General features: G+C 44.3%; 1 protein-coding gene and 1 long non-coding RNA gene across 17 annotated transcripts in view; one reads left to right on the top strand and one right to left on the bottom strand.

Moving 5' to 3' along the window:
* Positions 1-17,990: 17,990 nt before the first annotated feature.
* The window catches only part of CELF2 (CUGBP Elav-like family member 2), a 507,218-nt gene continuing 498,003 nt past the window's right edge, over positions 17,991-27,205 (bottom strand). For 14 of the 16 annotated variants that reach the window (XM_059404082.1, XM_059404086.1, XM_059404079.1 and 11 more), the window contains 2 exons: positions 26,847-26,990; positions 17,991-23,692 (listed from right to left, as the gene is read on the bottom strand). In XM_059404082.1, the coding sequence (XP_059260065.1) occupies positions 23,565-23,692; positions 26,847-26,990 (272 nt within the window). In that variant the 3' untranslated portion in view covers positions 17,991-23,564. The remainder of the gene's footprint in view (positions 23,693-26,846; positions 26,991-27,205) is intronic. The other 2 variants (XM_059404071.1, XM_059404072.1) reach the window with 2 other exon arrangements.
* On the top strand, positions 24,990-26,828 carry LOC132020051 (uncharacterized). The gene is made up of 3 exons (XR_009404907.1): positions 24,990-25,103; positions 25,383-25,456; positions 26,707-26,828. It is a non-coding gene; the product is annotated as an uncharacterized LOC132020051 (long non-coding RNA).

Here is a 27,205-nt window from a genome sequence, read left to right as displayed (position 1 = left end):
CTGAGCCACCCAGGCGCCGCTATCCTAATTTTTTTAATTGTTTTTTATATTTGCGGTTCAGCTTGGGTGCTTTCCACTACCCTGTCTGTCGGATTGCTGATCCCTTCTTCGGTCTCCTCTGATCTGCTGTTGATTCTCTCTAGTGTGTTTTTCATTTCAATCATTGTATTCTTCATTTCTGACTGGTCCTTTTTAATATTTTCTGTGTCTTTGTTGAAGTTTTCACTGAGTTCATCCACTCCTCTCTCAAGTGTGGTGAGTGTCTTTATGAACATTACTTTCAGTTCTTTATCAGGTGTTTTGTGTGTGTCCATTCCACTGAGCTTTTTTTTCCTGTGCTTTTTTTTTTTAAGCATTTTTTTTAAGGTTTTATTTATTCACTTAACAGAAAGGGAGAATACAAGCTGGGAGAGCAGCAGGCAGAGTGGGAGGGATAAGCAAGCTCTCTGCTGAGCCAGGAGCCGGATGGGAGACTCCATCCCAGGACCCTGGGATCGTGACCTGAGCCGAAGGCAGCTGCTTAAGGAACTGAGCCACCCAGGCATCCCTTTTTCCTGTGCTTTTATCTTGGTCTTTTGTTTGGAACAAATTCTTCTGTCTTCTCATTTTGTCTGACTCTCCATTTTCCCGTATGTATTAGGTAGGTCAGCTCCATCTCCTGGTCTTGAAAGTAGTGGCCTTCTGTGGAAGGTGTTGTGGTCTTCTCAGACCACTAGAACCAGGTGCTCCCGGTGTGTCCCCTGGGTGGGCTGTGTATGCCTTCCTGTTGTGGCTGAGCTGTGGCTGCTGTAGGCCCACTGGTGGGCAGGGGCTTTTCCCCCCCTGTGGCTAGCCAAGAAGTCTTGCTGCAGCTTCTGTGGGTATGCTGGGGGGCAAGGCTGACTGTCAGCCTGGCTATCTGCAGCGATCTGCCTTGTTGTGGGGGCACTGATGGGCAGTGCCTGCCCCCACCATAGGTGTCTGGGAAACGAGCTCTCTTTGTAGCTACTGTGGGGTTCCTGCTAGGCAGTGTCTGCTTGTGCCATATCTGGCCGAGAGGCCAGGCTGTAGCTAATCCTGGCATGCTTGTGTGTGGGGTGAGCTCCTCCACTCCTCAAGGCAGGAGTTGATTGGGAGGGCAACTTGTTTCTCTGGGTCTGCCCACTAGTTTGTGTGGGGTGGCAGTTGCTTTGTGGGGGTCGTCAGTCCTGAGGCAGGCTGTCCATTGGGTGTGTGGCATGGGAGCCATGTTGGAGGGTCACCTGTCTGGGTGGGCTCTTGGTGTGGGCCGTCCACAGGGGAATGCTGGGGCCTGAGAAGTGGTGTTAACAAGGTAGATGGAGAGCATGAAAACTGGTTCCTGCAAATGTCTAGCTATCTAGGATTCAGGGCCCTAAGAAAAATGGTGCCCACCAGTACTTCTGTTTTTAAAGACCGTTCCTGCATTCCCTTCCCCTCTGGCACATGTTCTAAAATTGGTCAGTAAAATCCTTTATGTATAATCTATGCACTTTTCAAATTGCTACTTCCGTGCCGGGTCTCATGCTGAGTGAGAATATATGCTGGCTCTTCAAGAGCAGAGGCGTGGTTTCCTATAGCTCTCCAGCTCTCCTGGAGTTAAGCCCTGTGGGTTTTTAAAGCTCCAGGAGTGAGTACCTACTGATTTTCAAAGCCAGCTGTCATGCGGCCTCATCATCTCAGTGACCTCCGCAGGGCTGGCGTGGGGCCTGGTCCCGATGCTCCTCCGTGTGTGCTGTCCCTTCCACCTGTGGGCAGCCGGGTTGGTGTTTTAGTTCCTGACCACGTTTGTTTCTCCTGTTCTATTCAGTGTGGATTTCTCTTTACAACTTTAGGGAGATCTGATCTGCCACTCTTCAGGTTGTTTTCAGAGTTAGTTGTAATACATTCAGTTGTTGCCTTGGTGTGTCTGGGAGGGACGTGATAAGCTCAGGATCCTCCTGCTCTGCAATCCGTACTCTCTCTTGTCTTCTGCCCTCTTTTTAATCAGGTTAGTATTGTTGTTGCTGGATTATATGCATTATTTACATATTTTGAATATTAGACCCTCACCAGATACATGCCTTGCAAATATTTTTTCCCATTCTGTAGATTGTCCTTTTACTTTGTTGATTGTTTTTCTGTGCAGAAACTAAATTCAGAATTTCTTTTTATTTTTTTTTAAGATTTTATTATTTATTTGACAGAGAAAGAGATCACAAGTAGGCAGAGAGGCAGGGAGAGGGAGAGAGAGAAGCAGGCTCCCTGCTGAGCAGAGAGCCCGATGCGGGGCTCAATCCCAGGACCCTGAGATCATGACCTGAGCCAAAGGCAGAGGCTTACTTAACCCACTGAGCCACTCAGGTGTCCCCTAAATTTAGAATTGGATGTAGTCCCATATGTTTATATTTTATTGCATGGCTTGTGCTTTGGGTGTTGCCTGCAAACAGAGACAGTTTTACTTCTTTCTTTCCAGTTTTGGTGCCTTTTATTTCTTGTCTGATTGTTCTGGTAAGGACTTTTAATACTATATTGAATAGGACTGGTGAGAATGGGCATCTATCTCTTGTTCTTCTCTCAGAGGAAACACTTTCAACCTCTTCACTATTGAATATGTTGTTAACTAGATCATATATGATATTTATGACGTTGAGTATGTTCCTTCTCTACATGATTTGTTAACAGTTTTTATCAAGAGCGGTACTGAATTTTGTCAGATGCTTTTTATGCATCTATTGAAATGATCATCCGATTTTTTCTTTCGTCCTATTAATGTGACAAACCACATCAGTTGATTTGCATATGCTGAATCCCCCTTGTATCTCAGGTGAAAATCCCAGTTGATCATGGTGAGTGATCCTTTTAATGTGTTTCTGAATTCTCTTTGCTAGTATTTTATTGAGAATTTTTCCATCTGTGTTTATCTGAGACATTGGTCATTAGCTTTCTCTTCTGGGTTTGGTACCAGGGTAATACTGGCCTTTTGATGTGAATTTGGGAGTGTTTCCTCCTCTTAGTTTTTTGGAAGAGCTTGTGAATGATCGACACCGATTCTTCTTTAAATCTGTGGTAAAATTCACCGTCTGGTCCTGGATGGTTTTTGTTTTGTTTTGCTTTTTTCTTGGAGGGGTCAGATTTTTGTTTATTGATGTAATCTCTTCATTAGTACCGGTCTGATCAGACTTCATGTTTTTTCCTGATTCCATCTCGTTAGTTTGTAAATTTTTAGGAATTTTTCAGTTTCTTCTAGGTTGTCCAGTTCGTTGGCCTGTAGTTGTTCATAGTAGCCTCTTATGATGCTTCGCATTTTTGTTATCACTTGTAATGTCTCCTTTTTCATTTATAATTTTTTTTTTAAAGATTTTATTTATTTATTTGACAGAGAGAGACCACAAGTAGGCAGAGAGGCAGGCAGAGAGAGAGGAAAGGAAGCAGTCTCCCCGCTGAGCAGAGAGCCCGATGTGGGACTCGATCCCAGGACCCTGAGATCATGACCCGAGCCGAAGGCAGCGGCTTAACCCACTGAGCCACCCAGGCGCCCCTCATTTATAATTTTCTTAATTCAGATCCTTACTCTCTTTTTCATGGTTAGTTTATCTAATATTTTGTCAATTTTGCTCATCTTTTCAAAGGACCAACTTCTACTTTTGTTAATCTTTTCTCTTGCTTTCCTGTTCTCTATTTTGTTAATTTCTGTTCTCATCTTTATCATTTTCTTCCTTTTACTTACTTTGGGCTCAATTTGTTTTTCTTTGTTTACTTCCTTAAGATGTAGATTTAGGTGGTTTATTTGGGATCTTTCTTGCTTCTCACGGTAGGTGTTGACAGTCATACCTTAGAGATATTATTCCAGGTTTGATTTTAGGCCACCACAGTAAAGTGCATATCTCAATAAAGTTATTCAGATTCATTTTTTGCTTTCCTGGAGCATACCCAAATTATGTTTACACTGTTCTGTAGTACAATCAGTGTAGACCAGCATTATTTTTAAAAATGTAATCAAAATTTTATTTATTATTTTAATTAAAAAATAATTTGTTGCTCACAGTGCTAAGCACCATCTCAGCTTTCAGCAAGTCACAGTCTTTTTGCTGGTGGAGAGTCTTGCCTTGATGTTGATGGTGGCTGACTCTTTGGGGTAGTGGCTGCTAAAGGCTGGGTTGTCTCTACTTATTTGATTTTTTAACTTCATTAAAAATTTTTAGTTCCAGTGTAGTTAACATACAGTGTTTTATTAGTTTCAGGTGTACAGTGTAGTGGTTCTACAATTCCTGTATTACTCAGTGCTCAACAAGATTAAGTGTGCTCTTTTTTTTTTTTTTTAAAGATTTTATTTATTTATTTGACAGAGAGAAATCACAAGTAGGCAGAGAGGCAGGCAGAGAGAGAGAGGAGGAAGCAGGCTCCCTGCTGAGCAAGAGAGCCCAATGCGGGACTCTATCCCAGGACCCTGAGATCATGACCTGAGCCGAAGGCAGCGGCTTAACCACTGAGCCACCCAGGCGCCCCTTAAGTGTGCTCTTAATCCCTTCATCTAGTTCACCCATTCTCCCGCCCATCCCCTGCTAGTAACCACCTGCTTGTTCTATGTGGTTAGGCAGTTTCTTAAAATAAAACAGCGGTGAAGTTTCCTGCATTGATGGACTTTTTCTTTGATGAATGATTTCTCTGTAGCATGCAATATTGTTTGATAGCAATTTTCCCCAGTGGAGTTTCTTTCAAAATTGGAGTCATTCCTTTCAAACCCTGCCACGCTTCATCAACTAAATTCATGTTATATTCCAAATCCTTTGTTGTCATTTCAACATTTTCTTAGCATCTTCACCAGGAGTAGATTCCATCACAAGAAACCACTTTCTTTGTTCATTCATAAGAAGCTACTCCTTATCTGTTAACATTTTTAGCATAAGATTGCAGCAATTCAGTCATGCCCTCAGGCTCCCTTTCTAATTCTAGTTCTTCTACTCTTTCTACCGTGTCTGTAGTCACTTGCTTCACAAAGTCTTGATCCCCTCGAAGTCACCCATGTGGGTTGGAACCAACTTCTTGCGTATTCTTGTGAGTGTTGATATTTTGAACTCTTCTGTGAATCATGAATGCTCTTAACGGCATCTAGAATGGCGAATCCTTTCTAGAAGGTTTTCAGTATACTTTGCTCAGGTCCATCAGAGGAATCACTATCTGTGGTAGGTACCGCCTTGTGAAATGTGTTTCTTAAATAGTAAAACTTGAAAGTCGAAATGTCTCCTTGATCCAGGGACTGCAGAATGGCTGCTGTGTTAGCTGACATGAAATCAACACTAATCTCATGGCACATCTCCATCAGAGCTCTTGAGTGACCAGGTACATTGCCAGGGAGCAGTCATATTTTGAAAAGAGTCCCGCCCCCCCGCCCCCACGCAGTAGGTCTCAACAGTAGGCTTAAAACATTTAGTAAACCATGTTGTAAACATATGCACTGTCATCCAAGCTTTCTTTTTCCATTTTTAGAACATAGAGTAGAATTAGCATAATCCTTAAGGGCCCTGTGGTTTTGGAATGGTCAGTGACCCTTGGCTTCAATTTAAAGTCACCAGCTGCATTAGCTTTTAAAAAGAGTCAGCTTGGCCTTTAAAGCTTTGAAGCCAGGCATTGATATCTCCTCTCTAGCTATGACAGTCCTTGATGGGCCATTGTTTTCCAATAGAAGTCTGTTTCATCTACATTGAAAGTCTCTGGTTTCGTATAGCCACTTTCCTTAATTAGCTCAGGTAGATCTCCTAGAGGACTTGGTACAGCTGCATCCGCACTTGCTGCTTCACCTTGTACTCTAATATTGTGGAGGTGTTGTCTTCCTTAAACCTCATGAACCTACCTCTGCCAGCTTCAAACTTTCCTTCTATAGCTTCTTCATTTCTCTTAGACTTCATAGGGTAGATGAGAATTTAGGCCTTGCTTTGGATGAGGATTTGGCCTAAGGGATTGTTGTGTCTGGTTTGATCTATCCAGACCACTAAAATTTTATATCAACCATAAGGGTGCTTTGCTTTCTTAATGTTTGTGTGTTCATGGAGTAGCACTTTTAGTTTTCTTCAAGAACTTCTACTTTGCATTTATAACTTGGTTAACTGTTTGGCACAAGAGACCCAGATTTCAGTCTTTCCCTGCCTCTGACATGCCTTCCTCACTAAGTTGACTCATATCTAGCTTTTGATTTAAAGTGAGAGAGTTCACTTGAACACTTAGAGGCCAGTGTAGGGTTATTAGTCGGCCCAATTTCAGTATTGTTGTGTCTCAGAATAGGGAGGCCCAAGGAGAGGGAGAGAGATGGAGGAACAGCTGGTAGGTGGAGCAGTCAGAACTCACATAACTCATGTCAGTTAAGTGTGCCATCTTGTGTGGGTGTGGTTTGTGGTGCCCCAGAACAATTCCAGTAATAACACCAAAGATCACTGATGAGCACAGCAAACAGAATAATGAAAGAGTTTGAGACTTTGCGAGAACTACCAAAATGTGACACAAAGAAATGAAGTGAACAAATGGTGGTGGAAAAATGGCACTGACAGACTTGCTTGCTGCGCAGTTGTCACAGACCTTTGATTTGTAGAACACCTGCTATCTGTGAGGCACAGATGAAGTGCAGGGAGATAAGGTATGCCTGTTTTGTTACCAAGTTCCTTCTTAGAACATTTTTTTTGCTCCATCCAACAAGTTCTGGTATACTGTGGTTTCATTTTTGTTTCTCCAAATATTTTTATTTTTCCTTAATTTCTTCTCTAATTCATTGTTTGTTCGGGAGAGTGTGGTTTAATTTTTTATGTATTTGTAAATTTTCCAGTTTTACTCTAGTTACTGAATTCCAGTTTCATCTCACAGTGGTCAGAGACGATGCTTGATATTATTTCAGTCTTGAATTTTTTGAGATTTGCATTGTGGCTAACATATGGTCCATCCTAGAAATTGTTCCAAGTGCAGTTGAGAAGAATGTGTGTTCTGTTTTGTTGGATTGAATGGTCTATTATGTCTGTAGGACAATTTGGTCTTTATCATTGTTTGAATCCGTGGTTTATTTATTCTCTACCTAGTTCATTTGTTATTGTTGAGAGTGGGATATCAAAGTTCCCAACTCTTATTGAAGTGCTTTTTATTTTTCCTTTAGCTCTATTAGTTTTTGCTTTGTGTATATAGTTGCTCTAATATTGGGTGCATAAATATTTAAAGCGGTTATGGTTTCTTGTTGTATTGATCCCTTTATCATATATAATGACCTTTTCCCCCTTTTTGAGCCATTTTTAATTGAACATCTGTGTTGCCTGATAGAAGTATAGCTAGCCCAGTTTTTGCTTTTGGTTACCATTTGTTCAAAATGTTTTTTTCCATCTCTTCACTCTCAGACTGTGTTTATTTGTAAGGCTAAAGTGAGTCTCTTGTAGGCAACATATTGTTGGATCTTGTCTTTTTATCCATTCAGGCATTCTGTATCTTTTGATTGGAGAGTTTAATCCATTTACATGTAATTAATTATTGATAAATAAGGACTTACTATTGGCATTTTGCAAATTTTTTTTTTTTTATTATTTTGTAGATCTTGTTCCTTATTTCTTACTGTGGTGCCTTTTTGTGTGTGTTTTTTTCATGTCTTCTGGTGTCCATATGCTTAGACTTCTCTATCATGTTCTTTGGTGTAATTTATGCAGGTTTTCCCCTTGTTACCATGAGGCTTACATAAAATATCTTAAAGCTCTGAACCCTATTTTAAACTACCAACAAATTACCTTCCATATAATTTCTATGCCTTATACTTTGTTTTTTTTCTCCCTTTTACATTCTAGGAATTGGTGTAACATTTTCATATTTTTTATATTATATAACTAATAATTTTTGTAGTTATAGGATTTTTACTACTTTTTAAACTTTTAAACAAGAGTTGGAGGTGAATTGTATACTACCATTACTATATTACAGAATCTAATTTTGATTGTATACTTACCATTACCAGTGAGTTTTACACTGCCTTGTTATGTTTTTATGATGTTATCTAATATCCTTTTGTTTCCAGTCAAACAAGTCCCTTGATCATTTCTTGTAAGGCAGATCTAATGAATTTCTTCTGCTTTTGTTTGTGTGGGAAAGGTTTTATCCCTCCTTAATTTCTGAAGGACAGTTTCACTGGGTTTGGCATGCTTAGTTGAGTTTTTTGTTTTTTCTTTTAATATTTTGAATATATATCATCCCTTTTCTTTGGGCCTAAAAAGTTTCTATTGAGAAATCTGTGGCTAGTCTTATGGGCATTCCTCTGTATGTAACTTCTCTCTTTTCTCTTGCTGTTTTAAAAATTCTTTCTTCTTCCTTGACTTATGACATTTTAATCATAATGTGTGCCTGTGTAGACCTATCATGGTTCACTGTGTTGTGGTTCACCCTTTTGGGGGCCCTTTGGGCTCCTTGGATTTGGAGGTCTTCTTTTTCTGCCAGGTTGGGGAAGTTTTCAGTCATTGCTTTAAATTTTTTTTTTAAGGTTTTATTATTTATTTGACAGACTGAGATTGTAAGGAGGCAGAAAGGCAGGCAGAGTGAGAGAGGGGGAAGCAGGCTCCCCGCTGTGCAGAGAGTCCGATGAGGGGCTTGGTCCCAGGAGCCTGGGATCATGACCTGAGCTGAAGGCAGAGGCTTTAACCCACTGAGCCACCCAGGCACCCCTCAGTTATTGCTTTAAATATGCTTTCTTAGGATGCCTGGGTGGCTCCGTGGTTAAAGCGTCTGCCTTTGGCTCAGGTCATGATATCAGGGTCCTGGGATTGAGTCCCATGTTGGCTCCCTGCTTATCCTTCTCACTCTGCCTGCTGCTCTTCCTGCTTGTGCGCTCTCTCTCTCTGGCAAATGATAAATAAAATGTTTATAAAAAATATACTTTCTTCTCTATTTCCTTTCTCTCCTGGATTCCTATAATGTGAATATTGGTTTCTTTTTTAATTCTGTCCCATAAATCTGATATGCTTTTATCACTGTTTTCCATTCTTTTTAAATTTTTGTTCTAATGACTGAATAATTTCAAATGTCCTATTTCCTAGGTCACTGATTGTTTATTCTGTTTGGTTGAATCCACTTGAAAGGCTCTGATTTGAATTCATTTGTTCAGTATTGTATGTTTGAGTTCTAGAATTTTTTTTTTTTTTTTTTTTTTTTACTGTTTTTGTTTCTTTCTGGGGTCCTCATTTGTTCATGCATTGCTTTCCTAATATTTAGTTTTCTGTGATTTTTTTTGTTGTTCACAAAACTTCTTTTGGGTGATTATTTTGAATTTTTGAGAGTTCATAGATGTCTTTTTTTAGGGTCAGTTAGTAGAGATTTACTAGTTTCTTTTGGTGGTGTCAAATTTACCTGAATTTTTTTGGTGCTCTTTGCTTCCTTCCACTGATATCTGCATCTCTGAGTAAGTGTCTTCTCTAAGTTTTTGCCAGTTTGCTTTCGCAGAGGTAGTTTTCATGCATTAGTTCAGTTTGGGTTTCTGGATGTGTCTGTTAGTAATGTCCTTGGCCTGGTGGGGCCTGCTTTTAGGGTTTGTTTTTGGGCAAGGAACTTCTGAGGTCAGAGTGGAGGGTTGGGCCATTTGCTGAGAAGAGCTGGGGAGGGCTGTTATCTTGGTTTCCTGCCAAAGTGAGGATGTAGTATGGGTTCCTTGGTTGCCTGGAGTCTTCGGTCAGGCTCGCTGGTTGCTCTGGACCGGGTCCTATGCTCAGCACTAGGTGGGACTACGAGTTAGCTTTCTGTTGTTTGGGAACCACGAGTGTCCACTGAATATCCTGGTTAGGTGAGGCCACTGGTTGTGGGGGAGAGCCATACGCTGCGCTTCCTGATGAGGTTCTCTTGTCGGGCCGCCTGAAGGCTGTATTCAGCAGCAGGTAGAGTTATGAATTCGTTTTCCTGCTCAACATAGCCGGAGGAGCAGCTCCAAGGCCGCTGAGGCTCTTTGTGGACTTAGCTCAAGCTGACCTGTGCCCAGGTTCGTTGGCCAAGCAAGACCCCTGGCTTTGCTCTGGAGGTCATCAGCTCTGCCCACCTCCCTCCTGGCTGGAGCATTACTGAATTACGCAGCAGCTTCGAGATGTTCTGTGCGCTCTTTCTGTCACATGGCGCTGGGGGCCATACTCAACTGCAGATGGGGCTGTGGCTCAGCTCTCCTGCTTGGGTGGCATGGGGAGGGCAGCGTCTCCACTTTCCCCAAAAGGCTTTCTGGTTGGGAGGGGCTGGGAGGCGTCCTTTGTAGTAGGAGAGGTGACTCAGCTCTTCTGTCTAGACCTGGGTAGCGCAGGCTCCAGGGCCAGCAGAACCCTCTGTTTGAGGACCCGAGTCCGGCAGATGCACACGCAGCTGCATTTCGTGGTCGGACTGTGTCGCCGACTTGGTTCTGCAGACGAGCAGATCTGCTGGTTCGCGGTGCTGCTCGGGCTCTGCAGGGCGAACTTAAGTCTCCGGAGACCTGAGTGCTAGTTGTTGCACACCTTTCCCGGCTTCCCTGTTATAGTCACATTCTCCGGGATCAAGCCGCACAGAATCTCTCTGGTACCCCATGGAGCAAAACCAGAGTAGGGGCCCCCACGAAGCCACCCACAGTGTTGGGTGCAGGGTTGGGGAAGAGAAACCCTGGGCTCTGTTTTTCCGCTGGAGGAAGCATGTGCTCAGAGCAGACATGGGGGCACTGTGCCGCGCCGGGGTGCCGCGGTGCCGCGCTGGGGTGCGCAGCGCGGGGTGTTCCCCTTGCCCTTCCCGTGTGCTCTGTCTTGCGCTCTGTGCTGCTGGGGAGTGCTTTGTCCTCACACCCGAGTTCTAGAATTCTCTCAGTGCTGTCCTGTCCGTGAGTAGTTGTCCGTGGTTCTTCTTGTGAGGGGAAGTGGAGTCTGGAACAACCTAAACAACCTTAGTGAGAGCAGCCTAGGCTCGTTCCTAAGTGGCAGAGTCCGCAGTGTTTCCTTTTCGCCTGTTCTAGCCAGCGCGAGGGGCCGCCTTGCTCACGGTTCACCGCAGGAGCGGGAAGGCTGAGTTGAGCTGGAAAGCCCTTTCTCTCTGAAGCCCGCTCTGCAGAGGTGGGGACCAGGGGAAGCTGGCAGGTGTGGGCGGCATCTGACAGTGCTGGGCTGAAGTTGCTCCTAGGAACGGGGGTGCAGCTAGTCCTGTCGGAGAGCTGAAGGAGGCTCCTGGGTGGTGGGCGCACACTCGCAGTGGGCTGGGAAGGGGGGCAGAGGCAGACCTGGGGGGACAGCGAGCTTGTGCGCCTTGGAACTGCGTACAGGTGGATGGTGGCAGCGCTGTCCGCTCTGCAGGACATCTCGTGCCATGTCCCCGTCCGTCATTCCCGCCAAGGCTCTATCCCTACCGGTCCCCTCCCAATCTCATCATACTCTTTAATGGGAAGGTTCTCATTTGTGTCGGGTCAGAGTTTTTAAAGAGATGCAGTTAGTGGCTGGAACTGGTTCTGCGGACTAGTAGGAATGTGCCATAGCTGGCCGGTTCGGAGTCGTGACACTTGACCCCACACAGCCACTTGGCTCAGCTCTGCCCTTTGTAGGGACTTAGGTTAATGGAAGACTTTAGGGCCGTCTCCTCTGCCTCCATCCCCTATTTTAATTTGTCTTTCTGGACAAACCTTGAAGCCCTAGCCAGGGAGACATTGTGTCTGGTAAGTGCTGAGCTCTGCCAAGGCGTGAAAAACCTAGAAGAGCTGCCATCTTTTTGTGGATCTTCAGTACGGAATCCCGCACAGGCACTGTGGGGTGTACCGTCTGCTGTGCAGAGACCGTGTTTTTGTCTGGCCCATCTACTCTTTCGCATTTGAAGGGTTTCTCTTTACCTGGCACATATGCTGATGACAGCAGTTTTCTGGAGGCAGGATCCCATACTTCTTGTGAGACCCTCTCCCTTCTCCTCCTAGAGGGTCTCACGAGGAGTAGCTGCCTAATACCCAGGTTTTAGATAAATGAGCGATTAATTGATTATGCACTATTGCTGTGGTAGTTACTGACAAGTTGGGACGCATTACTGGATATGTTTCCTGGATGCCGGGGCTGAGTGGCATCCCAGAAGCAGCATCAACTTTGTGTCTTTTCAAAGCTGTTCTAGTGACTTGGTCGTACCATGCTGCCTGTGGGCTGGCCCAGGCCTCGTCCTGCTCGAGGCACTCAGCTGGCCGAAGGAACAGTGGCCACAAGTGGCAGTTGACCTGCTGCTCAGGAGTGCCTTGGGGTCATATGCCTGTACTTGTAGTTGTTTTCTTATTGATTTGGACTCCATTTTATAGTTTTTCTGGTCCCTTAGATGTTAAAAACCTTTCTAGGAACAGCCCTAAAATATTTTGGAGAGAGTGCAAAATTTGACCTAAACAAATGACGGTATGCTGCAGGTGGCGTGGCTTCATGGTAGCAGTGTCCTTTCATTCAGGCCTCGGTGGCTGATGAGCCCGGTGGCAACAAGGAAGAGCCTGCATCTTTGGGACCCACAAACAGATGAGTGTTCTTTGTCCTGCCTATGTCCCAGGCTTCCCATAGTGGCTCCTGACTTTTGCCCAGAGGCCTCCAGTTTCCACCAGCCTCAACCCATACCATAATCAGACCTCTCTCTCTCTCTCCAAGGGTGTTTCCTGAGTTGTCCGGTTAGTAAGGAATGCTCCTCCCCAGCCCCCGCAAGATCACCTGCTGCACTGATGCATCGATCTGTGTGTCCACCCACCTACTCTTTGGCCCTCCCAGCTGCCCTCCCCCCCTCCCCCCTCGCTGCCTCCCCATCCCCCCGTCCCCCCCCTCCTACGCGTCACCCCCTCCGTCCAGCATTTTTGCACACTGGCTGTATGGCGGGGACTGTGTCGGGTGCTGGGGATACGGTGATGAATGAGAGACAGGCTCCTACGGCAAAGAGCTCACGTCCTAGCTTCAGGAGACACATAAGCAACGGGCAAACAGCGCACAAGAGTGACTGGAACGATGCATTGTGGACAAAGAACTATGAGCAGATAGGAATGGTGGAGAGACGAGGAAAGAAGAAAGAAGGCGCGAACAGCTCCAGAACAGCGCCTGTTTGTCACAGGGCGGAAGTACGGGTAAGCCTCTGTCAGAATTACCTTCTTCTGGAGCCGTGTTAAAATTTTTGTGGTTTTTTTTTTTTTGTTTTTTTGTTTTTGCTTTTGGTAAAAAAAAAAAATTTTTTTTCCTAAATAAAATTTTACATGAAACAACCAATAAATAAAGTAAGCCAAAGCAGAGAGCCTTTGATTAAATTGGGGATCGGGTAGAGATGGGGGTGATGGTCTAGAAAGACCTCTGCCTGGCCACATCCAGCCTTCTGAACCCTGCCCTCTGCTCTTCCCAAGGTGGTCAGAATTGTTTTGATTCTGGTTTTTGTTGAGGACACACCTTTGCCTTGGAAGGGCATAGAACGTAGAGGAGTTACAGGCAAATCTCTAGGAGATTTTTGACACCCACTTAGGACCCAAAGTGGATTGCTGGGCTCCTCTTGTGGGGAAGAGAGACCTAAATATAGTAGTCAGAGGTAGGAAGGACCCCTCTGAATGGGGGGTCAGTCGTCCCCTTTTGAAAATGGAGTTCGTTCTCGGTCCTCGTGACTTAGGGCAGGGCTGGGTGGGTGTGTTACCCCACGAGGAAGGGTGGGTTAGCTTCTAATGTAGTTTCTCACGAGGAGAGCCTGTTCCGAGGCGTGTTCGTGCGGAGATCTCTACTTGAGGAGCTGTGGTATCTGGTTGCACCTTGTCCACATTTGTCCCAAGAGCCCAGGGAGAGCTGTGGGGCCCTCTGGGGTTGGCGGAGGGGACGCGTGGTGGGACAGAGCAATAGGCCAGGCCGGCAGGGAGGGGCTGACTGTCGGTAGCATCTCCCACTGCTGCTAACTGGTTGACCTTTCTGAGTATTGGCGCTGTGACCGACCCTGCTCTGAGTGTTTTCTGTGTATCGGCTTAATTCATCCTCATCATAACCCCATGTGGAAGGTATTTTTTTTAACCCCGATTTTGCTAATGACGTTAAGGCACAGAGAGGTTACGTGGATAATTAGTGGTAGAGCTGGCACTCAGAGTGAGGCCGTGGTACCCACGGAGTGCTCCAAAGTGTTTCCTCTTCCTTTAACTACCACTTTCGTGGTAGAAAGTTCACGCAGTCTCCAAAATAGGGGACTTTTAATTGACCAGTCTTCTAGATTTATATATTGGTTATCTCTGTATTTGTGTGTTTTTTATTTTTAAAAACATCCTACAGACGTGGGCAGGTATGAGTCGGTACCAGCCTTTGCTGCCCGACAGAACAAGGGGAAAAGAAATCTGGCCTTTCCATAAAGCACCTGACAGACCCTCCAGCCTCACTCGGGGCCACATCTGCCAGCGCGCAGCCCCTGGATGCCGGGTCCACGGCGGGGGGCCACTGCACTGGGGCTCGGAGGGAGAGGGCATCTGTTGCTGTCCCTTCTTACCTGACTGAGCCTCAGAGCTCTCTTGCCGTTATGACCTTGGATGTATTCTCTTACAAAAAGAAAGTGTTTTCTATGTTACTGATGCTCAAGGCAAGACTACGAGGAAAGTTCTGTCCTCAGGTACCTCCTCACCAAGCCTGCTCGTCAGTGCCGGGCCCCGGGTCGTTCAGAGCAGTGGTTCTCAGAACGTTCTTTTTAATTTTTTAAAGAGAACCTCTTTCCTCTAACCCCAAACTACGTGGCTCCAGCAAGCAAAGTCTGTCTAGACCCTTTGATTTAACTACCCTTGGCTATTTCTCGGATCCCTCACTTTCCCTCGAAGTTGTTTTGTTCTTGTGCCCAACTGATGAGTAGGAGGTTTGGTGTAGGAGGAGGCCCACACCGAGCGAGAGAGAGTGCTCGCTCTCTGCTCTCTCCGCGCCTCTCGTTATCAGGGATTACTAAGATTTGTTTTATAAAGGATTAGGATGTCGGTGCTGTTTTGCAAGTAGAAGTTTAGGAGTTTTTCCTAGAATCAAACATCAATCGAGAAAAACAAATCTACCATAAAACCCCAAAGCAAAAAAATCCAAGAGAAAGCTCCATTCTGTTCAGACTTACGGCCTGTAGGAAATTTTTCAAAAGTATTTTCTTCAAGGGGCTAAGCAGCAGGACTCCCATTTAAGCACCGCAGCTGTTGTAGGATGTCTGCCTCACATATGGCTTTGAAATTTTCCTCTTCTTATCCTGAATGATCAAACACCCTCTCTCGCTCTCTCCCATTTTGCGGTCCTGAATAGAGTGGCCATTGCGCTCCAGCGGCCTAGAGAGAGTTTTTGGTGTCACATCACAGTGGAAAAGCATTGAGGGCAAGCCAGCATTATTCCTGGAGCTTTCTTTTTTTTGTTTCCTTTCTTCTGAGCCTGAAGGGATCACATTCAGAAAGGCAGTTGGGTTTTCTAGTTTAGGGCAGATTCTAGGCGCTTTTCAGGGGCCTTGGGCTGTTGTGAAGGGATTGCTCTCTCCTGCCACCCATCGTGCCCTGGGTAGAGGTTGGCCATGGTCACCAGGGAGGGGATGGTTTTCCAGATGTCTTTTGCTAAAATGTGCTCAGAAGAACTTCCCCCCACTCCATTTTGTTTCCAAAGAAAATTTATTGAATATTAAGTCATAAAGCCAGTGATATAATTTTAATGAAAAATATCCTGTATCACTCAAGACTTAAAAGAACAAAAACACCCCTTAGAAACACTGCCTTGAAAAATAATCACATTAACTGTACACACAACAGAGTCCTTTCTTAAGCTTTATTTAAGAAATCGAGTACTATATAGTTCAATATATATAAGACACATCCAGTATTGTGTTCCTGATAGCAAGTGCATAGATTTTGTTAAGATATCATTTCACTCGATATAAACGTTTTATGGTCACATGTAATATTCCCAGTGATTTTTGCCCAAGCATGAGAGGAGAAAACAGAACACAGCAAAAATAGTGAGCTACAACAGAGATGAGAAACAAAAACAGCAAATTAGCAGAACAGTCGATTCCTGATAAGTGAATAAGCTGATTGTTTGGTCACAATGTTTTATTCACTTATCAGGAACGATTCACAGTACATTGATGTTCACTGTGTTTCCTGGCCTGCCGGCTGAGAGGCCCAGCCCGAGGCTTGTTGGGAAGTGTCGTGGGCTGGGCAGAGGTGTGGCTGCTGTCAGCGCTGTAAACGTTGACAGTCCTGTCATTTCCCAAGGTGATCCGTGGGTGGCAAACATACACCTTGCTAGCTAACACTGCAGTGGTGTTGCACAGAATCAAAATGATAAGTATGAATTTAAGCGGGGACCAACTTTACAATCATGAATGCTTCAGGGAACTAGCAGCTTTGTCCCCTTCTTTGGAGAATTACTGTTTTTGTTGTTTTTCTAAAAAATAACAACAAAAACTGGCTTTGTCTTTCCCTTCTTTTACTTAGCATGAGTATTTTGCCTTGTGCCAAATGGTAGAGAGATCTCTCTCTCTATCTCTCTGTAGAGATATATATATTTTTTCATTCATTCTTATGTACAGATTTTAAAACTAAACACTTGCGTCTCGGAAAGAATCGATCACCCTCTGCTCCCTTCTCCCTCCCTTACGCCCCTCCCATCAAAAAAAAAAAACAAAAAGAAAAAGAAAAAAAGAAATCACACCCTTAGCCATCTTTCCCCACTAAAAAGATGGGGTTTTCAGAGGCAATCTGCTGGAGCCTATGAGATTTAAAGCAGAAGTATTGGCAGGAAGTCAGCTCCCAGGTCTGCAGGTTTGGAGCTGGTGGAAGTCACTTCACGGAGGTGTTCGGCCTATGGGAGAAAGAGCCTCTTTTTCCTCCACCTCACCAGGTCCCTCTGTGGTTGAGCCAATTGGAAAAGACAATCCAGGGGGCAGAGGGGCCGCTGACACCAGAGCGTGAAGGGCTTGAGCACCTGCGGGGACAATCTCACGGGCAGCGGGAGGAAGGCTGCCCGGTGCTGCGTGGCCTGAGTCAGACCGAGCTTGTGCGGCTGAAAAGTTGGAAGGAGAGCTAAGACAGAGGGAGCAGACAGCAGTGGAATCTTTTAAGAGCACTTGGAGGGCAGTCAGATTCCTGAGCATAAGAGATGGGCCTGGAAGGGAGGGGGGCCTGGAGCTTCGGTTTCAGAGGGCTCTCGTTCTCTTTTGGTAACTGAGGCTGGGGTGATCGTGAGGGACACCGTGTTGACTCAGGAGGGAGTCGTGTGGGTGCTTACGGCATTGTTGGCTTTCGTTTGGAAAGGGATGATCTGTCGTGAAGACACGAGCGTGGGAACCTTCCCCGCCTTCCCCTCCCCCCTCACCGAGTCACAGCTTCCTTCTGAGCGCTGGGAAGTAGTCCCTTTGTTATTTTCAGTAATTAAAGCTGCCCCTGGCTTCCATCAGCTCTAAAAAAGAAATAACTTAAATTACTTTTCTAGAAGTAGGTAGTGATGGATAGGAATGTGTAAACTTCAGTTTAACCCTTTCGCATCTCTGTTGACCGGGCCCGTGTGTCGTTTCTTCCCTTTGAGCTCACCTCTTTCAAAAACGTGGTTCGTTCCTTGGAAGAGTTGGTAATGATATGCCTTTAGACTTGTGGGGAGGTAGAAGGAACCCCAGCTCTGCTGCTGCTCCTCTTACATTTCTTAAAGGAATACAGCAAAGCAGCGGCCAGTGTGGGCGAGCGTTCGGGACCGCACCCGCACACCCACGGGAGGGGGCGGGGAGGGAGGGTGCCAGGTACCAGTGGGGTCAGAAGACCAGAAGAGGCCTAGGCAAATCCAACTCTGTAGGCAGTTACTTAGGTGAAGGAGAGAAAGAAGCAGCAGTCTTGGAAGCAGGGATTAAAATGGGCTGTTGTACAGAAATCAGAGGTGGCTGGTGTGCAGTCTCCCCTTTCCCCAAATCAGATATTCACTTAGGTGGAATCGACTGTATCTTTTTACACAACATACAGGAAAAAAAACAGATACGTGAAACAGTGAGGTGTGTAGATGTATCACCAACACATAATGACTACCAACAATACAACACGCAGAGAGAGAAACAAGTATTAGGAAAATGGTTTAATATTGGAGACAGAAGCAAAAAACTGCATCACACAATAACATACGTTACAAAAATAAGTTTGACTGTCTCAACTACACGGTTATGTTCACAATGAGGACAGAAGAATCAGAAAAAACTTTGATCTAAACAGCAAAAAAGCAAACCCCTAAAGTTGTAACTAATACATTTATCCACTTAAAGTGACTGAGTACTTCTAAATCTAATTACCTTATTGTGTAACTGCACAATACAGAATAAAAAGTGAAACTTACCGCTGTATCTTTAAGACAAAATTCTAATGCTAGATATAAGCAAAGGGAAAAAAGAAATCAAGCCAAAGTTTTTAATTCTCAAAAGAAAAGCAACTTTCTTTCTATCAGTCAGAAATCAAACTTGAAATCAGTCATTGTCAGGGGGCCCACTAGAGTAAGCCACAAAAATTTCCATTTTTTTTTAATCTCCAGTATAAAAAGTTCCACTGGTACAAAATGCGTAAGTACAATCAGTTGTAGAAATAGGAAAGCCTGCTTTTTTTTTTTTTTTTTTTTTTTTTTTTTGGCTCAAATTCCATCAAACAACAAAATCCAAATGCATCAATAAAACGAACAATACTCAAATGGTCTTACAGTTTCCACTAGGTTGCATTAACTTTGGCTTTTCTCAGACAATATTTAAAAACTATTTTGTAATTCTAAACAAAATGATATTATTAATCTACAAACAACAATTCTCACAGCACAAAAAAACACAAATACATTTTTTTGTATGACATTATTCAAAAAGGTAATGAAACTACAGGTTTTTTTAAAATTTTATTTCTTCTTGTTAATTAGCACTTAAGATAATAAAAACAAACAGTAAAATGAGTCCAGAGTAGCACAAGCCAAAGAACTATAACCCCTATGGTGAAAGAAAGATGAACTTGTTACGCCTTTGAGGACTGCCATTTTATCACAATTCTCTAATTTAGTGTAAAAACGACTATTCTCTACACTTGATTTAAAAAAAAGCAGTTTCCCTGTGTGTTTTTCCTTCTGGCACAGGCCCTTTGCACCCTGGCAGCTTTTTTTCCTTTTGATATTAAAAGATAAAGTGAGTAAAAGGACAATTTGTCTCTGAGGAGGGTCAGCTTTTAAACAATGCAAACATGCCAAAAAAAAAAAAAACCAAAAAATCAAAACAAAACCAAAAAACAAAAACCAAAAACCCAAGAAAACAAAAACCCCGACTTTCCCCCCAACATGTCCTGTTTTTGGTCACCTGCAAAATAAGAAACACCCAATGTGAAATGCCCATCCTGAGCCTCTTGTCACCGGCACTCAGGCTCCTCTTGGGGAGATGCGGGTGAGTAAGAAGAGGAGAGCTGGAAATTCAGGTGGTGTTCTCTCGTGTGCTGCGCGCCCGCAAACCACCCTATGCTGTGCGTGACAGAGAGATGTGCGTGAACTCCCGGCATTAAGCTGATGGCTGCAGGAAGTACAAAATAGCCCTCAAAGGATGAAGGAAGGCCCCAGCAGTAGTAAACACGTGTGAGGATAATACAAATCATTTCATTGTAAGTGCATGTGCTATAAGAAGGAAACTTGTTTTGTGTTTAGTTTTTGTGTCTTTTTTTTTTGTTTTTGTTTTTTTGTTTTTTTTTTTGCATCATTAGAGGCTAGTCCTTTCCATCCCAGGGCTATCACATCCGTACATGTGTTACTGAACAGAGCAGTGAGCGGGAAGAGAGGAAGGGGCGGGAGCCAGGGGTTTCTGAACTCCTTTAGAGATAAAGAAGCTTCCAGCGCCTGCTTTCAAGAAGGCAGGTGTTTGTGTTGGGGCTTCAGGGGATGACACTGGGGTTTGTCAAGACAGCAAGAGATCTGTTCAACGTGAAGTCGAAGTCAGAGTACTATGGCACTTTACAGAGTGGCAGCAGGATCTGGTGCTAGGTATTTGGTCAGAAACTGTGACAGAGAACAGAGTTGGACTTAGATGGTTCAGGCCCTTTTCAGTGATTTCAATTAATAAAGTTAATAAAAAGGCAGGAAACGAAAGGACTGTCATCTTCTAACCCCAGACACCTCGCTTAATCAGAAGTATCTCCTGGGATCAGAGAATGCCCAGCACAGTGGCTGATTAGAAACATCATTAACTGAGAGTATTTAAGAAACAAAATCCCTCAAAATACTACTTCATCACAAAGTCTTTTAACTGGAAGGTATATAAAAATATTTTGAACTAGAACATACCCCTACACCTGATCTCAAAAGCATATAGATTCAAGGTTAATGTAGGTGCTGAATCTACCTAATGTCCCCCTTAGAAGTTTTATCCAATCAACTGTTTCTAATTAAAACCAGAGAAGGAATTTCAGCAGCACATTCATTTTTTTTTTTTTTTAAATGACCAGAAATAATCAAAACTAAAAGAAAAAAAAGTGGTGTAGGGAGAAAAAAAAAAACAACAAAAAACAGAGATGATGAAAATATATTTTTTTCCCTTTGGATTTGCTTTGTGGAGTTTTGTTTCTTTTGGATCTCAACGAATAGGTAAAAAAGGTAGGAAAGACAAAAAAAAAAACAAAAAAAAAAACCCCCCCAAAAAAATCCCCAAACCTCAAAGATGTATGGGGGTGGGGAGGGGAGAGGGATCCAAATTAGAAACACCCTGGAACAAACAAAAATGACAATGGTATAAAAAGTTACCAACGCTCCAGACAGCTCTGGGTAGAAAGGGTTAGAAGTTCAAAACTTTCTCACCTTAGAGGTTTCCATATATCATGAAGGAAATACATCGTGAGGTTGCCGTCACAGCATTGATGTGCAGAGCGGTTAAAAAAGTGAGACATGGGCACTTATACAATGTCTTACAAAAAACATCATAGAGAAATAACAAACAATAACAATTTCAGGCAACAAGACCACAGGATAGCAAGTTAACAAACTTTTTAACCTCTTTTTTTTTGTTTTTTGTTTTTTAAATATTAGGGATTTATACAAAACACATAATAAAATACCCATGTTATCAAATTACTTCTCACAAGAAACACACTGAAGCTTTAGGAAGGAAGTACCTTTGGAATTTGGCACTATATATTTTCACTTTTTTTCTTTAAAAGAAAAAAAAAATCACATTTTGCTGAACACAAACACATCTAAATAGTCCACAATAATAAAAAAAAAAAATGACATCAATGCTTTACAAGCCAACACAAAACTTATTCTGGAATAGGGTTTTTTTTTTTTTTTCCCTCACATGAAATTTTTTTTTTTAAGCAAACTTTTTTTTTTTTTTGAAATTCTTTAAGTAAACCAATTCTAAACTTGTCTTATCAACAGAGAACATTAAGACCATAAGACTCATGATTGAAACCACAACTTAATTCACAGAAGCACCAACATAACACAGTTTACAGTAACCTTTCTCCTGTACATTGAAACAGTATAAAATATAGGTAATTTCATGTGCATTAAACCATGGATTGTCTAACTGTGAGTCAGTTCAGCAAAAGGTGACACAAATAGGTAGCATTTGCCCCAAAACAGGGTAAATATTTTTCTTATACTAATCTACAAAAAGTGGTTCTATATATATATCTTAATGAGAAAGTGAGCCACCTAAAATGGCCTTATCAAAAAACTTTACACTGCCTGAAAAATGTAAAAACTATTACAGACCTCTAGAGACTTAAAATCAGACAGTTTTTTTCTCAAACTGTTTTTGGAAGTAGTCTGTTAGAAACCAACATTCTGTGTCCCTGGACACATATTGCTATTGTTACCAGTGACCGGGAAGAATGCCAATCCCTGTATAATACTTTCAAGTCTGTTTTATGAAAAGAAAAAAAAAAATAAGAAAGAAACGTTTTTGCCACAGGTTTTTTTTCTATAATTAATTTGTCTAATAATAAATTTCAGTCTTGCATGAATGCAGCAATGTTTTTCACATTGACTTCCCAGAATTCATAGCTAGATGAGGTCACATGCAAATTTCAAAGGTCAAACTAGATCAAAGGTCAGTAGGAGAACCAAATGTGATGTGAGGTCAGAAAGACATCAGAAACAATGACGGGACGATGAAACTTTTTTTTTGAGACGCCACAGGGACATGCTAGGCAAACGGTGAACTAACGGGCATGAAGATGTCTAGGGAGAAAACAAGGGAGAGGAAAAAGTTACACAGAATCGACGCAGCAGCAACAAAATCACTCTTAAGGGTGCAGGAGAAAAACTAATGCAAATCTTAGGTCATCAGGGAGTCTACGAGCCATTCCCGTAATTTGCATTTCTTACGATATTTATCCACAGCACAATGGAACCCCAAGAGAATCCATCCGGAGGAGGAGAGGGGATGGATTCCGGGAGGTTTGGGGTGGGGGCTGGGGAGGGACAAGGCGGGGGGGGGGGGGTCCAGGTTCAACGGATGTGACATACGGGGGAGGAGAGTCAGACGACTGAACTATAAACTAGATAGATCATGGAAGCTACGAACAAAATCGTCAGACAGATACAAACAACAAGAGGGAAAAGCATGAACTGTAGGCCTAGGGTTCAACGGTGAAAAAAAGCCCATTCCTAGAACGATTCCTCTAGAGACTACTTCAAAAGGCTCTAGCTAGCACAGAGAACTGCTCTTTAGGTACCCAATAAGTTAACAATAGGCAATAAATAACTTCCATTATTTCTGAGGCAGTAAAAATTTTGTACAAAAATAGAAATGCTTTTTTTACAAATAAAATTTACAGGCCTGTGGCTTTCTTTTTTATTTATGTATTTATGTATTATTTATTTATTATTAAATTTATCTTTCAAGAAACATCAAGTATTTTCACTCATTTTTATTTTATTTTTAAACCCTGTAGCTTTAAGAAACAGATCTCTAAATCTTTTTTTTTTACATTAATCCTTTCTAAAAACTAAAATAAAACAATAACAAAATAGACAACCAGTGTAATAATCTGACCGATAAATGTCATGTTTCTTTGAACCCTAAAATAATATCCTACTTGTTAAAACAAACCAAATGTAGTGGAAAGATGTTTGTATTGTTTTAAGTGCTTCTCCTGGCTTCTCTCTCGTGCTATGCCACCACCTTAACCTCTAAACGGTTGGCGCCCTCCTAGGGGGGTGGGCGCGGGCAGGAGGGGTGAATTCTCCAGGCAGTGCTCTGGGGCACCAGGGCTCTCAGAGTTAGAATTGCACGTTAGCCTTTGTTAGCCTTTTAAACTCTCAAGATGTCATTTATTCATGTGTGGTTTTCTTTAAAAAAAAAAAAAAAAAAAAAAAGCCAAAAAATGAGAACAAAACAGAAAAGGTAAAAGGAGATTCAAATTGCAAAACAAAGGAAAATACAGTGGCACAACTGGAAAAGGAGTTTTACTCGATAGAAACAAGGTAGCCCAAGTTTTTAATTATGGCGAACTGGGTGTGGGGCCACGGGGAGGGGACATGGAGGCCTTATTGTAAAAATAACCGTCTCTCTTGGTAAAAGTTGGTAATGTGGTCCTCCTCTGCCTTTCCTGTTGAGAACAGGCTGGCTTGTGGGACTTACCCTAAGAAAGCTAAAATAAGAGCAGGGAGCCTCGGGGGTTGGGATCAGTAAGGTTTGCTGTCATTCTTGGAGCGCTTCAGCTGGACCTTCAAGCGTTTCATGCCAATCTGAAAGCCGTTCATAGCCTGGATAGCAGCTTGTGCGGACACCGGATTGTCGTAGCTAACGAAGCCTGGAAGACACAAGGGGAAGGACACGGCGGTCACCAGGGAGAGGCAGGGGAAGAGACGGGAGGGAGCAGGATGTCACTGGGCGGGTGGGGGGGGGGGGGGGGGGGGGCTGTACGTGGGGGGTAGCGTCCTGTGGGCTCGGCGCATGCTCAGTTCTCTGGGGGGGGGGGCGGCTGTGGATGGGTGGGGTGTGTTTTATGGCCACCCCTGGGTATGTCCACTGAGAAGTGGTGAACAGAGCTGGTCGGACTGGGAATTTGGGATCAGGAGAGCAAACCCCTCCTCTGTGAAAAGCGAAATCTCAGACTCTCAGACTCCTGGTCTGTTTACTGATCTCAGTTAGGTCTGTTTGTGTTTCAGGCCCCTTGGAGTCCTTCTGACAAAACCCCTGGTGCCTAAGTGTTCCCAGAGGCGGAGGCATAGATCCTCTGGGGCTCGCAGGGTCCCCAGGGGCTTGCGTGTCCCAATCAGGTGCAGTTTAAAGGCAGGGCTGGTCACCGCCCCCTGCAGAGACCCTGACTTTCATCCCAGTTCTCCACCTGCACCCACACAGCCCACACCTGCTCGACTGTCGGATGGGGTCCGTTAGTGAACTGAACTCTACGGTATTTGTACTTGATTTTTAACATTGTGGAGTTCTTTCTGAGAGGGACCTAGGGACCTAGGGACCTAGGGAAATGCTGGCCCTTTCTCATTATATCAACTTCCATTTTCAAAGCGCCACTGCATTCAGCAGACTGGAAACTGCTACCTTATACCCCCTAAGAATAAAGAGTCTGAACAGCTTAGGGGTTAAGAGCCATCCTCACAGACTTCCCAGTACCTTCATCTGTACTAACACCACCAAAATGGCAGGGAGCGCATGCTTTTGAGAAAGAGCAGTGACGGTCTGCAAAGACCCAGAAACAGAATTCTGATCGCAGAGTCTGCTCTAACCCTGAGGGTGGGGGACACACAGCTTTCTGCAGTTAATGCCCATGTTTAGGGGTTGAGCTTGTGCTGTCCCTACTTCTGGTGTTGAAAGGAAGCAGTTACACTGGGTGAATTTCAGTTCTCAACATCAGCTGTTCAGAAGGTTCTATACTAAGCTTCTTCACCTATCTGCTAAAGCTAAAGAGCAAATTCCTTTACAAACCAGAGGAAGAGAAGGACATCATTATACCTTTAGCAGAGTTCTCAGCTGATAAAAATGAGCATATGGTATAATGCAGACAAGTTTTCCGTCGGCAGGCTGTACTGCAAAACGGTGGGACAGATTTTTACTAAATCTAATTCCCAGTGTGTGTGCTCTCGAATCCAAGATTTTGGCTCTGAGTTTCTCCTTTCCTTCTAGGTCTTTATCCAGAAGCAGCAAGATGATTAAAGAATGGAAATGGGTCAAGGGTGAAATGGATAACGAAATCTGGCCAAGAGGTGAGCATGGAAGAATGGGCTACCTAAGACTAGCAAATCTGGGGACCCCCCCCCCCAATTAGGCCGGCTCCCTGAGAAATGTAGGTTTGGGATACTGCGGCTTTTGATCAGAACGGACAACAGCGCACAGTACTAAATACAGTTGTCCACATTCATGGGTGCAGCCTGCATTATTATACCTCGGAGGAGGAGCATGTGGACCAATCTCATCTCTTTTCAAGGCACTAAGTATTTTTCTCAAAATCAGACCCTGAAGCACAACCCCTTTCCAATCTCCAGATAAGCCCAGGGCATTGCTTCGTGACGAGGAGTCAAAGTCTGGCCCAGAACCTCGCGCGGGGCAGCTCGGCGTGGTAAGCTCCCACCGAGTGCACACACGCCTCAGTGGAACAGCTCCCTTTCCATGTCACTCGTTGGTGAACCATCACGGGGCGGGGGGTGTTATGTGCTTGTCATAGTGGAGACAGCCTTTCCAGTTGGGTAAAAACAGTGACTTTCAGTGGCGGACATACTAATTCTTCTAACAATAGAGGCTTCAGACCTTCCTGGGTGATGGCACAGAGATTAGAAAGACAGGACGATAACGGGGTTTTAGAAGCCCAAACATTCTCTTTGCATCCAGTGCCCATTACCAGTAGCCAGATGCTGTGTTTGAGTACCATTCCTAGCACCTTTGATGTTTCTCTCCACTGCATTTAGTTCTTTGTCCTTCCTCTGGCCCGCTCTGCGGCACTGTTCTGTGCCGTTAGGCCTACACCTACACGGATTCCTAGATTTGGAGGAAGGCAAACATTGGAGCTCAGGCTGGCCCAGAACTTGCCAGGCAGGTCATCTGTAATCTGAACAGTCTAGCCTCTAAACCACTTTGGAGACTAAAGGGGTTCAAAAAGCAAAACAAGAAATAGAATTAACGAATGCTCTGTGCGCCTGCTTCTAAAACATGAGGGCAAGCGGAGAGTGTGCCTTCCCGGGGAGCACAGACTGCCTCAGGAGGCAGAGTCCAGGCTGCGTGAGGAAAGAGGGAATCATGACAGCCCAGGCCACCGAGGAGCTGGGTTTTTCCAGCGTTCTCTGAATGCCTGCGTTTCCTGGGCTCTGCGTCCACTCGGGGCAGGCTGTGCAGAGCCCATCAGCCCAAATTCCGGCTCCCGAATCAGCATAACACAGCATTCCACGGGGCCATGAGAGACACCAGCTCCCTGTCCTGTGCTCCGGGTGGGGGGGGGTGTCTGCAGTGCTGAGGGTGGCCCGGCCACACCCCTGCTGTGAAGGGACCCGTCTCCCTGAAGGTTTGTGAGACTGCAGGCAGCCTCCCCATACAACGTGCTACCCGATTCCACAAATGCCTGATGCCTCCCGAACCTAGAAGGCTGTGGCATCCGTGGCAAAGTGTCTCTACAGTGCCGCCCTGTAGCAGGGCAGCCCAAACCACCCCCGTCTCTTGGCTGTGTTTCCACCTGCTCAGGGTTGTGGTTCCAGCTGTGGGGCCTGAAGAAACCCCCGCTGCTGTCTAGTGAGAGAGAACCGGATGCGCGTCGTCAGACACTAGTAGCACAGCACACAACTGTCACCTAACGCGCGGGCATTTACTGTCGTTTCCCAGATGCTTCCTTTCTAGAGCCCCTTCCTCTGCTTTGGATTAAAGGGCTTGGCCCGATCGGCTCACATGGATCCAAAAGGCCAAGAAACAGCACCACCCAGGGGAAGTTACTGTCACATTCTGGCTTGGTTTCTTTTGCATACCAAAGCACTTGCTCAGATTGGTCTGTTTGTCAATGAAGACTTTAGCAGAGATAACGTTTCCAAAAGGCATGAACATCTGCAGAATGTCCTGGTCTCCGAACTCCTGCGGAAGGTGGTAAATGAAGAGGTTTGCACCCTCCGGACCTGAAGAGGAAAAAAAAAAATCAGAGTCAGGGATTCTTCGCTTCTTAGTTCCCAAGGCCTCTTCTTAGGGCTGCTTTCACATCAGACAGGCTAAGCATTGCCTTCCTCTCTCGTACTAGAATGGAAGGAGATAGATGATGGGTAAATGTCAGATGTGCAATGTCTTTCAAGACAGGAATCATCCCTCAGATGTTCCTGATTTCCAAAGACACTGG

Source organism: Mustela nigripes, chromosome 6, assembly GCF_022355385.1.
Source record: "Mustela nigripes isolate SB6536 chromosome 6, MUSNIG.SB6536, whole genome shotgun sequence".
Classification (NCBI taxonomy): Eukaryota; Metazoa; Chordata; class Mammalia; order Carnivora; family Mustelidae; genus Mustela; species Mustela nigripes.
The sequence above is the reverse complement of the archived record's forward strand: the minus strand, read 5'-3'. Positions and strand labels throughout refer to the sequence as shown.